This window comes from Macrotis lagotis, chromosome 7 (assembly GCF_037893015.1).
Source record: "Macrotis lagotis isolate mMagLag1 chromosome 7, bilby.v1.9.chrom.fasta, whole genome shotgun sequence".
Taxonomy (NCBI): Eukaryota; Metazoa; Chordata; class Mammalia; order Peramelemorphia; family Peramelidae; genus Macrotis; species Macrotis lagotis.
Window position 1 is genome coordinate 114,759,046 of NC_133664.1, and position 12,235 is coordinate 114,771,280.

At 34.8% G+C, this 12,235-nt stretch overlaps 1 protein-coding gene across 4 annotated transcripts in view; it reads right to left on the bottom strand.

Annotated features, from left to right (window-relative positions):
- Positions 1–12,235, bottom strand: part of CALD1 (caldesmon 1) — a 118,153-nt gene that overhangs the window by 8,061 nt on the left and 97,857 nt on the right. For 3 of the 4 annotated variants that reach the window (XM_074193640.1, XM_074193644.1, XM_074193643.1), the window contains 5 exons: positions 9,854–10,115; positions 6,963–7,103; positions 4,208–4,251; positions 4,040–4,121; positions 1,106–1,243 (listed from right to left, as the gene is read on the bottom strand). In XM_074193640.1, coding sequence (XP_074049741.1) covers positions 1,106–1,243; positions 4,040–4,121; positions 4,208–4,251; positions 6,963–7,103; positions 9,854–10,115 — 667 coding nt within the window. The remainder of the gene's footprint in view (positions 1–1,105; positions 1,244–4,039; positions 4,122–4,207; positions 4,252–6,962; positions 7,104–9,853; positions 10,116–12,235) is intronic. The other variant, XM_074193641.1, reaches the window with a different exon arrangement.

Sequence of the window (12,235 nt, forward strand, 5' to 3'; positions counted from 1 at the left end):
GGTAAGATCTGGGCATTCTCTCCACCAATCTGTAATTATGACTAAGCAGCAGCAGGCGAGGTACCCCAGGCTTTGTCAGAAACATACTTTTTATCTTTGTTATAGCTGAATGAAAAATTGCTTAAGTGTATCATTTTTTTAAAAAGTCCTCAACTAGTATAGTGGAGAAGACATGGGACAGGTCTTCAGGATATTGATAACAAACTCATTTTGCTTTAGAAATATTAATTCATTTTATCTTCACAATAATCTGGGAGATAGGTGCTAAAATTATTCTCATTTTATGGATATGGCAACTAAAGCTGAGAAGTTGAGTAATTTGCTCAAGATTGCATAACCAATAAGTATCTGAGGCTATATTTGAATTCAGTTGTTCTTAACTTCAGGTCCAGTGTCCAGGTGTACCTACCTGCTCATTAGGAGACAGGGTTCAAATCTTCTTTCTGCCACTAACAAGTGGGGATCACATAATAGGTGATGTACTGGCTAGACCTCCAGACTCATCTTCCTGAGTTCAAATCTGTCCTCAGATACTTATTAGCTGTGTGATTCTGGACAAATTCCTTACCTTTATTTGTTTTGGTTTCCTCATCTATAAAATGAGCTGGAGAAGTAAATGACAAACCACTTCAGTTTCTTTGCCATGAAAACCCCAAAGGGAATCATGAGGATTTAGAAATAACTGAATGAAAGCATCTCTATAAAATGCCACTGAACCAGATACCTCAAAGGTTTCTTTCTGTTATCTGATTACATGATCTTTAAGATAATCTACAATGTTTGCCTCTTTATACAAATATATCACGTATAAGGTCTTGAATACTACAAACAGCACATTATATTCTTGCACATATATCTTGATATTTTCAATTGCATATATATTATTTTTTCCTGCAGAAATTGACTGCCAAACCTAAAAGTAATTTAGAATACTCTAGTCAAACATATTGCAAAGGCTATCCTTGTAAACTCATCCTCTGAGTATGATCATTATGAATAAAATTTTTTTAAAGGAATTCATATAAGAATTTTGTCTTTGTTCTATGATAAAGTGCTCTGATTAATATTGAAAAATGAAACTAGGCTTATAATTGCTAAAACTCACCTTGTTTGGTGTGCCTGTCCCAGTGGGGGAGGCAAACACGTTTCCTTTCTCCCACATACTCTTGATGTTACGAACTCCTTCAGCAGGAACTGGTAGATCTGAGGCTGCTGGCTTAGTTGGTTTTGAAGCCTTTGTGCCCTAGTAAGGTAGAATTATGTAAGTTCAGTGTGGATAAACTGGATAAACTGATTTCCTGAAATTTACAGCAAGGCTATCTTCTCCCCAAAAGTAATTGCTTTAAAATTCCTTCTTCCTGAGAGATCATCTGATCTAGCCCAAGGACATTTATATTGATGGGACTGGTTTAATCTGGGTAACACAGATTAAACTCTCAGAATGCAATTTTATCTCCAAAATAACTACTTTCACTAGAGGTGAAAAAGTATTCGAAAAAAAGTATTTGAGATGAATTCTAAAATTTTATTCTTTACTGTATGCAATCATATTCCCAGATTCACTCTGTCAACAGTTTCCAGGTGGCAGGAATATATTTTATGAGTAGAATTTTCCCTTTATCTTTTACAGTAAAATTTCTACTAAAAGAGAGCAGGGAGGGAAGAATTATAAAAGTAAATTTAATGATTGGGACTCCACTACTAAATTAGGTACTTCTTTGGTAGGACCAGGCTATGATTTAATTTCATTTCATTTCAGCTAACTTCTGCACATTGTAAAGTTTAAAGAGTTTCCTGGGACATGGAAAGCTTAATTTACTTGAGTAAGTTCATATAACCAATATGTGTTAGGGTTAAAACTTGAATTTAAGTCTCCTTGATTCTAAGGTCTAATGCCTTGCCAATTTTATAGTACCCTGGGGAAACAAAAGCATCAAAAGTTATCTTTGACCTCAAGAAGCTTAAACCATTGGAATTTTTAATTTGGTCGGCATATTAGGCATAATCTATTTTCTAACATTTGAACATTTTTGTCACTAAATACAAATGAACAAAAGTTTTATTAGGAAAATTAAATATGAACACAATTGTAGGGGACTTAGTTAAAATATTAAGAAAATGGTAGTTTAGTGTACTCAGGAAAGAGGAGTAGATTTGGGGAGTCAGAAGACTTAGATTAAAATTTGACCAAGGAGGAAAATAAATCAATTAACTTTACAATGAGCCATAATTTCTTCATCTTTGAAACTAGGATAATTAAATTAAAATGAATAAGCTACCTAAGGGTTATAATAAAGAAAATAATTTATAACCCTAGAAATATTAGTGAAATGTGAATTAGTATTCTTATTTGCTAATAATATGAAGATGATGGTAATGATGAGGATGATTTAAGGATATTAACTGAGTATATAAATTATAGCACTGATTAGAAAAGGAATTTCATCCATTCATTAAAATATATCCAGAGTAAGAGAAGTGTTAAATCTATATGAATGCAAGTATTTTTGGTCAGTCCACGGAAAAAAGTCTTTCTTCTTTCTTTCTTTCTTTCTTTCTTTCTTTCTTTCTTTCTTTCTTTCTTTCTTTCTTTCTTTCTTTCTTTCTTTCTTTCTTCTTTCTCTCTCTTTCTTTCTTTTTCTTTCTTTTTTAATTTAATTAACATTTTATTTGTTTTCCAATTATATAGAATAGTAGTATCTACCTATCATTTTTTATAAGGTTTTGAATTTTACAATTTTTCCCCACCCTCCCTTCCCTCCTCCCCCAACCACAGAGGGCAGTCTGATAGTCTTTACTTTGTTTCCATGCTATACATTGATCAAAATTGAATGTGTTATAATAGTAAACATAAGCCCCTCTCCCCCACCCCCAAGAAGACGAGAAACCTCAAGAATAGAGAGAGAGAGAGGAAAAAAATGTACTTCAGTATGTGTTCAGATTTCAATGACTCTGTCTCTGTGGTGAGTTGCTTTCATTATCATAAGTTCACTAGAAAATTTGCTTCAATATTTTTCCCACAGTTGCTATTACTGGGTGTACCTCCACTCTATTTTTCCCCACTCTCATTTATTCTATTCTCTCTCTCCTTTCATCCTGGCCCTGTCCAAAAGTGTGTTGAATCTGAGTATCCTCTTCCTTGATCTTCCCTCTTCTATCACCTACCTATTCCCTCCTTCCCCCCCCCATTCTCCCTTATCCCATCTTCTTCTTCTCATTTTCACAGAAGTGTCAAGTTCAGTTGTGGGCAACACAATTTAGAAAGGAAACAGATAAGCTAGAATGACTAGATGATGGTGATCAGGATGATGAGAAACTAGGAAGCACAACAGAGGAGAAAGAGTTGAAGGAATTGGGAATATTTGGCCAGAAGACTAATGAAAATAGGATTGCTATCTTCAAATGCCTGAAATGCTTTCATGTAAAAAAATTAAACTCAGAAAAGAGAGTTAAACTTTTGTTTTGCAGTAGATGGCAGAAGTGGAACCAAGGAGTAAAAGACATGGTGGTGAATATTTATAGAAAACCATAGTCACAGGTAAGTAAAATTTTCAAAAGTTATCCAAAATTGCAATGGGCTCTTTCAGGGTACAGTGTGTTTCACAACACTGTAAAAGTTGTATAAAGTAAACAAAATTGAAAGACCTCTTGTTAGGGGTATTATAGACAGAATTCATCATTTATGTCAAGTTTGAACTAATTGCCCTTTGACGTTTCTTCCATACATAAATCCACAATTACAAATTTTGGGGGGGTTAACTACTACCTAAAATCAAATTGAAAGAAATAAAGCTATATTTACTTAAACTTGTTCTGTAGTTTCTACTTTTTACCACTTCAGATGACCTTTCTTTGCCATAGCCTGAAGTCAAGTCAATGACTAATCATTAACTGGAAATTGGAAGTTATTACAACTTCAAGTCAAATGTTCTATGGACCTTCCAGCAAATGTTTTTTCATTCACCCCAATTATTTTTGCATCAGTAAGATGATCATTCAATTTGCTGTATGTACAAAAAAATGTTAGGACAATAATTACCTCAATTGCACTGGTATATTGCTCCAGTCTGCTATCAATCTTGGAGACAACTGCTGTAGGGTGACTTAACTTGGCACCACTGCTTAAAAAAAAAAAGAGACAATCTTATAGTTTTCAAATGAAAGACTTATCTCAGATAAACAATGAAATATATGTATATATGTATACCTCTTCTGAACGGATTTATTTAAAAATTCTGCCCGTTCTTCTATCTAGAAGTAGAAAAAAGTAAATGCAATTAATATTCATTATCATATCCTTAAAAAGGAATTTCTTAAAAGTATTTTAAAATATTAAAAAGTATTTCTTGATCCCACCATTATTCTACTCTTGTTGAAAAAATACACAAGACTGTTGGTGGGCTTTAGGATTGATACAGATCTTTAACAGAACGATACAAAAATATACAAAACCAATCATATCCTTTGACAGTGATTAATTGCTAAAACTTCATCTGAAAGATATCTTGAAAAGGAAACAAAGGATCCACCTGTACAAAAATCTCCAGAACGATTTTAATAGGAAAAAAATGGGAAAAATTTCTGTCTAATGATTAAAAAGTACTCTATGCAAGGGTATACTGAAATCAGCTTCAACTGTCTCTTTTAAAAATTTTCAGTGTGAACATTTACATCTTGCAAATCAACAAATGCTACAAATCATGGCTTGATTTGTTGTTTTGTTGATTGTCCAGACTTAAGAAATATGGAGGAAATATGAATAATTCAGTTTAATTTTTTTTTTTAGTTTTTGCAAGGCAATGGGGTTAAGTGGCTTGCCCAAGGCCACACAGCTAGGTAATTATTAAGTGTCTGAGACTGGATTTGAACTCAGGTACTCCTGACTCCAACTGCACCACCTAGCCGCCCCCAATTCAGTTTAAATTTAAAAGAGTTATATATACTTCCTCCACTTCCAGGGAGTTGGTTGTAACATGTACCTTCACATGCTGAACTTGAACAAATTATGTTATAGTAATATAAAATATATAATATGTTATATTATAAATCCTGTGATTTCATTAGTACAAGGAATTTCCAGGGAAGAAAAACCCTCCACCAAAGCAGATGGACCATTATTCTGCAAGATGTAATCTTGAAGAGTTGCCAGGGACCACTGAGAAAATAAGTGAATTGCCTAGGGTCATAGAGCCAGTATGTGTCAGAGACAAGTCTTGAATTCAGGTCTTCCTGATTTCAAACAACTATATTATACTGCCTGGATTTACTGCTTTATATTGTTTTCTCTAATTGTTTTTTTTTTTTTACAGATTCAACTTATTTCTTCAACTGGATCACAAATTCCTTTATATATAAGGACTGGACTTTATAATTCTTTTGGTTTCTCAAAGTACCAAACAATGCTAAGTAAATGTACATTTAATAAATAATCCTTGTCAATACCCATCACTTTATAGTTATATAGCATTACAGTTTACAAAGCATATTCCTCAATTTTAAACATAATGGAGCATTGGGGGGCAACAGGGTCTTTCATTCCTTCTGGGTATTTATATTTTTATAAATCCCATAACTATGTCTTGGATCCCATTAATATAGTTCCCTTTAGGGGTCTTTAATATACAGATATATATTTATAAATTTTTATTTATTTTATATTCTATGTATATTATCTTTCTATTTATAAATCCCTATATATCTCTATTTGTATGTATATGTGTCTATGTGTGTGCATATAGATACATAAAAAACATAATTATCCTTAACTCTCTAAAAGCCCATCACGCAGAAGAGGAAATCGATTTGTTCCACATGGCTCAAAATTTCAAATTAGGAGCAATATGTGGAAGGTGAAAAGATGCAGATTTAACTTGATAAAATGAAAAACTTTCTAATCATTAGAGTGAGGATGTAATGGAAACAAGGTAGATTTTATTGAATTAAATTTATTAATTAACTAATACAATTAATTAATTAATACATTTTGTTAAATGTATTAAGGTTTTTGCATTCAATATTTATTTTTTCAGCATGAACTATGTGTAATACTCTGTGTAAGGTAGTAAATAGACATTAATCATAGGCTCATAGATTTAGAACAAGCAAAATCCTTAAAGGTCATCTAATCTAACACTTTCCACAGATGAGACCTAGAGAAATGAAGCAATTTGCTCAAGGTTCTGCAGCATCAGAATGTGAATCCTGGTCCTTGAATTCTGGATTCTGTTTTCCTTTAATGAATGTCTATAAGAATGGTTGGGTAACTGCTTCCATGAATAGTGAGTGTGGGTTTTCTACTTTCTACTTTTCCAAATATCCAACAGCTCCCAAGCACTGACCTTTCATTCTACTAAATAACACTATTTCTTTCTGCCAGTGAGACTGACAGAGAACAGAATAGATAACCTATTTTCTTTTCCAAGTTCCCAGATTGGTTGTTTTTGTTTACTCAATTCTGGTGGCTATTATGACTTCTAGTACTAAGGAGTTCTGTCTTTAGTATTGAAATATCAGATGCTTTGTGAAGGATGCCTCCTCCAGATGCCATTATAACTTTCCTCTATATCCACAGTCTTAATATTCTATCTATATCATTTCTAGTTACAAAGCAATGAAGAGGCAGCAAGAGTCAGAGATAGATGAGTTATATTTAAATGTTTTTTTTGCCTTATCCACCTCAAGTGACAATTGCCAGTGGGATGACATGGATCAGTAAAAGGCATATAGATAGTCTGCAAGACTCATGTCAGGTTATATCTAAACCTCAAATACATAACCGATTTTTGTCAGCATTTTCTCTTCCACCATCCTTCATTTGGTAAAGACATTTACAAGCTATGAAATAGCTATAGAGTGGGTACCAAAGAGTTAGAAAGGGAACAAAGGCTTTAATAATCCATAGACTGAAATTAAAAAAAAAGATGAAGTTTCCTATAGTGGACAAAGTTGCTTGAAAAAGTTACCTTGAGAGATGAGCCTTTAGGAGTGAAACACTTAAATGGTTTCTTGTCATCTGATAATCCATCTTCTGGCATTTTCTGGCGTTTCTCAGCAGCCTCTGCCCTTCGTCTTTCAATCTCTTCCTTCAGCCTTCTCTTTTCCTCCTAAAAAGAAGCAACACATGATACATTTAGTAACTTCAAACTAAAAGGAGAAATTGAAAATCTGGGTTCTGGTTCCAACCCTGACTTTACTTGCTATGTGACCTGGGTCAATTCCTGTAACTGCAATTGATCCTCAATAAAATGGAAATAATATCTGACCTTGCCAACCTTACAAGGTTTTTGTAAGGATAAAGTCAGATAATGTAAATGTGATTTGCAAATTTCTATTCAAATGTAAGATCTTTTTCTTGCAATATTTTCCAATAGGAGAAATAATTGTATATTGGATAGTGGGTGAACTTGGGAGCCAGAAAGTTCAGGGTCCAAGTTTTATTTACAATATATACTCACTGTATTATAGGAAAGTCATTTAACCTTTCAATGGGCTCTGAAGGCTACAAGTTTCAAGCTGCTGCTAATTGGCACTGGAAAAAGGACTTTCCTCACTGGAAGCTACATCAATGAAACCACAGGACCAGATTGCCTTCACCTTTGCTGCTTCAGAATTATGGTTTCTAAACTGTTCAAGATCATCAATTCATCATCATTCTGTCTCAAGATGATTTTCTTTGATTAACAAAACCAATGTTATATGTGTAAAAAGTACCATAAAATGAGAATATTAGAAATATTTAAATTCAGTCTGTCTTCCCTCCATTGCCTGGAATGTCTTTCCTTTTCTCTTCAACCTATCCAAATTCTTCAAGGCTTACTCCAAGGAAATATTTCTTTATTTCTATTCTGCTCATTTGCTTCATTCTGCCTTGTTAAAGGCACAGGATTTGGGGAAAGATTTGACTCCTTAATTTATATGTTACTTGATGGGTTTTTAAGCCGGTAATTAAATTTGTAATAAAAAATATTTCCAAAAATGACACAGTTTGTGGCAGCTGGGGTTGCAGTAGATAGAGTACCAGCCCTATAGTCAGAAGGACCTGAGTTTAAATCCAGCTTCACACAAAAGTTGTGTGATCCTAGTCAAGTCATTTAACCCTGATTGCCTCAAAAAAAATTACCTAGTTCAAGTCTCACTTCCTTCATTGTTGTCATCTACTCTGGCCCAATTTATCTCCCTTCTGTGTTTTCATAATATTTCTAGAATCAAAGAATCCTAGTGATAAAGGTACTTAGATGCCACCTTGTCTCATTCCTACCCTTCTTCATAATCCTTGGCAGGTAAGTATTTAGTTCCTGTTTAAATACTTTCAGCAACAGTATTAATTTTTAGAAAGCTTTTCTTTATGTTGAACTCAATTCTACTCTTTACATATTAAAAATTATGGTACTGATAGCAACAATAAAATACCTTAGAGTGCTTTCTGCAAAATGACTTTATGGGGCAGGTAATTTAAGAATGGGTATGCTCATTTTATAGTTGAAGATACTGAAACCTGGAGAATTTGAATGACTTGCGCCAGGTCATACAACTCCTTATTATCTGAATGAGGATGCTCTCTAAGTTCCAAGGCTTTACTTTCATATTTGTCCTATTTCTGCCTTTTGGAACAATCATACTATGATTTGCCACTCTTCCTTCCAAAAGAGCTACTGTAGTCTTTATATTGTCTTATTTACCTTCATTATACCTCTGTGAAAAGGGAAGGGATACATATATATATATATATATATATATATATATATATATATGAATATATGATTAATCTCATATTGCACAGAGAACTATTGTATAAAGACATTATATGTTTTAGTCCATGTTATATGGTGAGTAAATGGCAAATCTGTGGCCCAACAGTGCCCCATTTCCTCATCTTAACTTTGAAAAATGAAAAACAAAATCCTGTGGCTAAGAATATTGGTCTAGTGGCTATTTTTTAGGATCCCACAAGATTTCAAAGCTGAATTGTTCTTCATGCCAGTTGGCTTTTGAAAGAGTGTGAAATGCTTTTGGTTAGGTCATTTTAAGAGGCCTGGTAAACAGATAAAAGAGAAGCACTCATTTGGGGCCCTTCTGACCCTGGATGACTTTGCCCTTACTGCATGATTTATGCTCTCAGGTATTAGTTGATGAGACCAGATTTACATTAGATGGAGTATGGAACATTTTTAAATTTTGAGACCATTGGATTTGTGGGGAAAAGTCAAATATAGGACCACACAAGCAAAAAAACCCCACAAATTTAAGGTTGAAAGGGTTTTTTGAGTAATAGAAACATTAAAAATTTGAATTAATTGGTTTTAAAATTAAGGACAGGATAAATAAAGGTTCTCCAATAAATAGAACAAATGTCTTAAAATATATTTTGATTTCAAAATACAACCAGTCGATGGTTGGAGACAGGGAGGGGTAAGGTAGGAGCAAGAAAAAGGAGGCAGAAGGAAAAAGGAGAGAACAAAAAAGAAGGGAAGGAAGAAGCTCCATAGATTTTGAGGGTGAGCCTCTTAAGAGAAAGAGAATTTATCATACACTTCAATTCATTTGGACTATGGTTTCCAGAGTTACCTGTTAGTTGATAAGTTACCTGGGATCATTGTTATTTTAGACATTAGGTAACTTGGTTTATCAATTTCTATCTGCTCAATTGCTCTTTACCCTTAAAAAATATTTAAAACTATTTGCAGATTGAAATAATGAGAGAAGTTTGGGCTTGGAAGGTGTGGGGGGGAATGGGGGTGAGTGTGTGTGTGTGTGTGTGTGTGTGTGTGTTGTGGGGATTACTGACAGGGCTGTAGCCTGCTCAGTGGTCAAGATCCTTTCCACTCTACCTTAAGCCCTTTCTCTCCATCATTACCTCCTCTCTGACTTTCCTCTCGGCCTCCTCTTGCTTCTTCTTCTGCTCTTCCTCTTCTAGAACCTTCCTGCGCTCTTCCCTCTTCTTCTTCAACTCTTCAAGCTCTAAGGCAGCCTCCTGCTGCTTTTGTTTTAGCTTCTCAAACTCTTCACTCTCTGTTTCTCCCCTGCGACGGCGCAACTCCTCCAGTCTCTTGCCAGCCTCCACTTGGGATGTTGGCTCAGCCTCCTTTGTGTCCGTGCTCCCTTTTCCACCACTTCGGCTATAGGAGGAACCAGAAGGAAATTCTTATGTTCATCAGCCTCAGCTAGTTCAGCACCAAGGCAGCTTGGGAAGCTGCTTTGTTCTGTATGACTTGAGGGATATAGACAAGTCTCATCTATTAAAAAAAATTTATCTCTATCACTTTGCTTAACTTTAGCTTCCTCTTCCACTTGAACTGAAATCCCTAGCAGTACCATTAAAACGGTAAAGAAGATAGGACATTCTAGAAAATCACCTGTTAAAACAACACCTATCAGTGACATCTGAGAGTATACAGGTAGGACCACTCCTTTCCTTGAGGGCAGGTCAGGATATTCCAAATAAATGAAACTACACAGGACAGGCTCAATGTAAAGGGAACCCTGAGATGTGTAAGCAGGGTAGGTTGGGACACTAAAATAAATTCACCTACTTTAGAATCTGACTCCTGGCCCATGCAAAATGAAATGATTCCTATTTTTTGGATCATTTATCTACTACCCATTAATAAATTACAGGCTCCCAATTCTTTAATAAACTCTATAGTTGGAATCAAAAATACTTGGGTTTAAACCTCAGACACATTAACTTTGTGACTCTGAGCAAGTCCCTTAATCTTTCTGATGTTCCATTTTAACTATTTTAAAAATGGAGATAATAGTACTCTATCACAGGATCAAATGAGATAATATTTGTAAACCACTTACAATGGTCTAAAAGCATAGGTATTAAGCCTAATAAAGACTTGTTTATGTAAACTTAATGCACTATATAAATATGAGCGATTATCATCATTATCATTATTATTGGTTTTGAAATTCTGTCAACCTGTGGTCTCAATTTCATAGGATTTTAGAGTTGAAAGAGATTGGGAAAAAAATCCTCTCAGTCCAACCCCTGTTTTTCTAAGGAGCAGCATCCATGCCCTTCCCACAGTTCCTTCATCCCTCTCCATGAGTGGTCAAAACCATCACAAGCATTAAAATGTCTAATCATAAAATCATAGTCTGATAGAGTGTCAAGTAACTTTTGCCCTGATCTAGGGTTTCAAATGCTGTTTTTGCTTCTGAAGCATACTTCCCTTAGTCAAAGGTAATTTCTTAGGAGATAAGAATCTAGTTAAAAGACAGAAGGAAGAGACATCCAACCTGCCATGTTGTAAGTCTTATTGAGAGTACTAATTCCCAAGTCTGAAGGATTTAGTCTAGCCCTACTACCTGAAATATCATCTGGCAAGGTAAAGGTTGCCATATAAGTCTATATGAAGAGCATGGACCTGTTCCCACCCAGCAGAATATGACTTAAAAACTAATAAAAACCTTAATGATAGTATTAGGGAACTAGAAAAACATGACGGTTTAGGGTATTCTGCAAGGAGATTCCCACATTTATAATCTGGTTACATGAAAATTATTTGGATGGTTTTATATGTTCTCCTAAAAAGCTCCCAAGGCAGCATGGTATGGTCTAGATAGTTAGACTTGGATGTGTGAAGACCTAGATTCAGATCCTACTTTGCAAAACATTTGACCTTTTTGAGGCTCACACAACTCACTCCTTGCTTAAAAGTCCCTGCTTCCCCAATGAGATTGGCTGCAATGAAGAAAACTCTTGCACTGTGAGTTCCACACCCTGATAAAACCAGATCCTTGCTGGAGAAGTGGAAGGGATTCTGGAGATCCACTCTTCCAATGGCATCATTCTGTAAAGGAGAAAACTGAGGCCCAGAAAAAGCCAATATGGAGTCTTGCTCAAGGTCACTGAGGTAAGTGGCAGAAATGGGATTCTAATGGGTATACTGTCATTTATGTCCAATACTCTGTCACAACACATGTCATTTGAACAATAAAAAGAAAAAAGAGAAAGATGTAATATAAAGTGACTTACATAATCGAAACTATCAATTAACCTAAATTGTATAGAACTCTTGAAAGATGAAATAGTATTTGCTATACACACATACATATTTGTACATATACAAGTAGATTATATTGGAGACTACAAGGGATAGTGATTAACGAGCTACCTTTGGAGTCAGGAAGTCCTAGGTTCAAATCCCACTATTGACATATACAGGCTGTGTGACCCTGGATCAAAGCACTTTACCTTCAGTGTCCCAGGCAACCCTGTCTAATAACA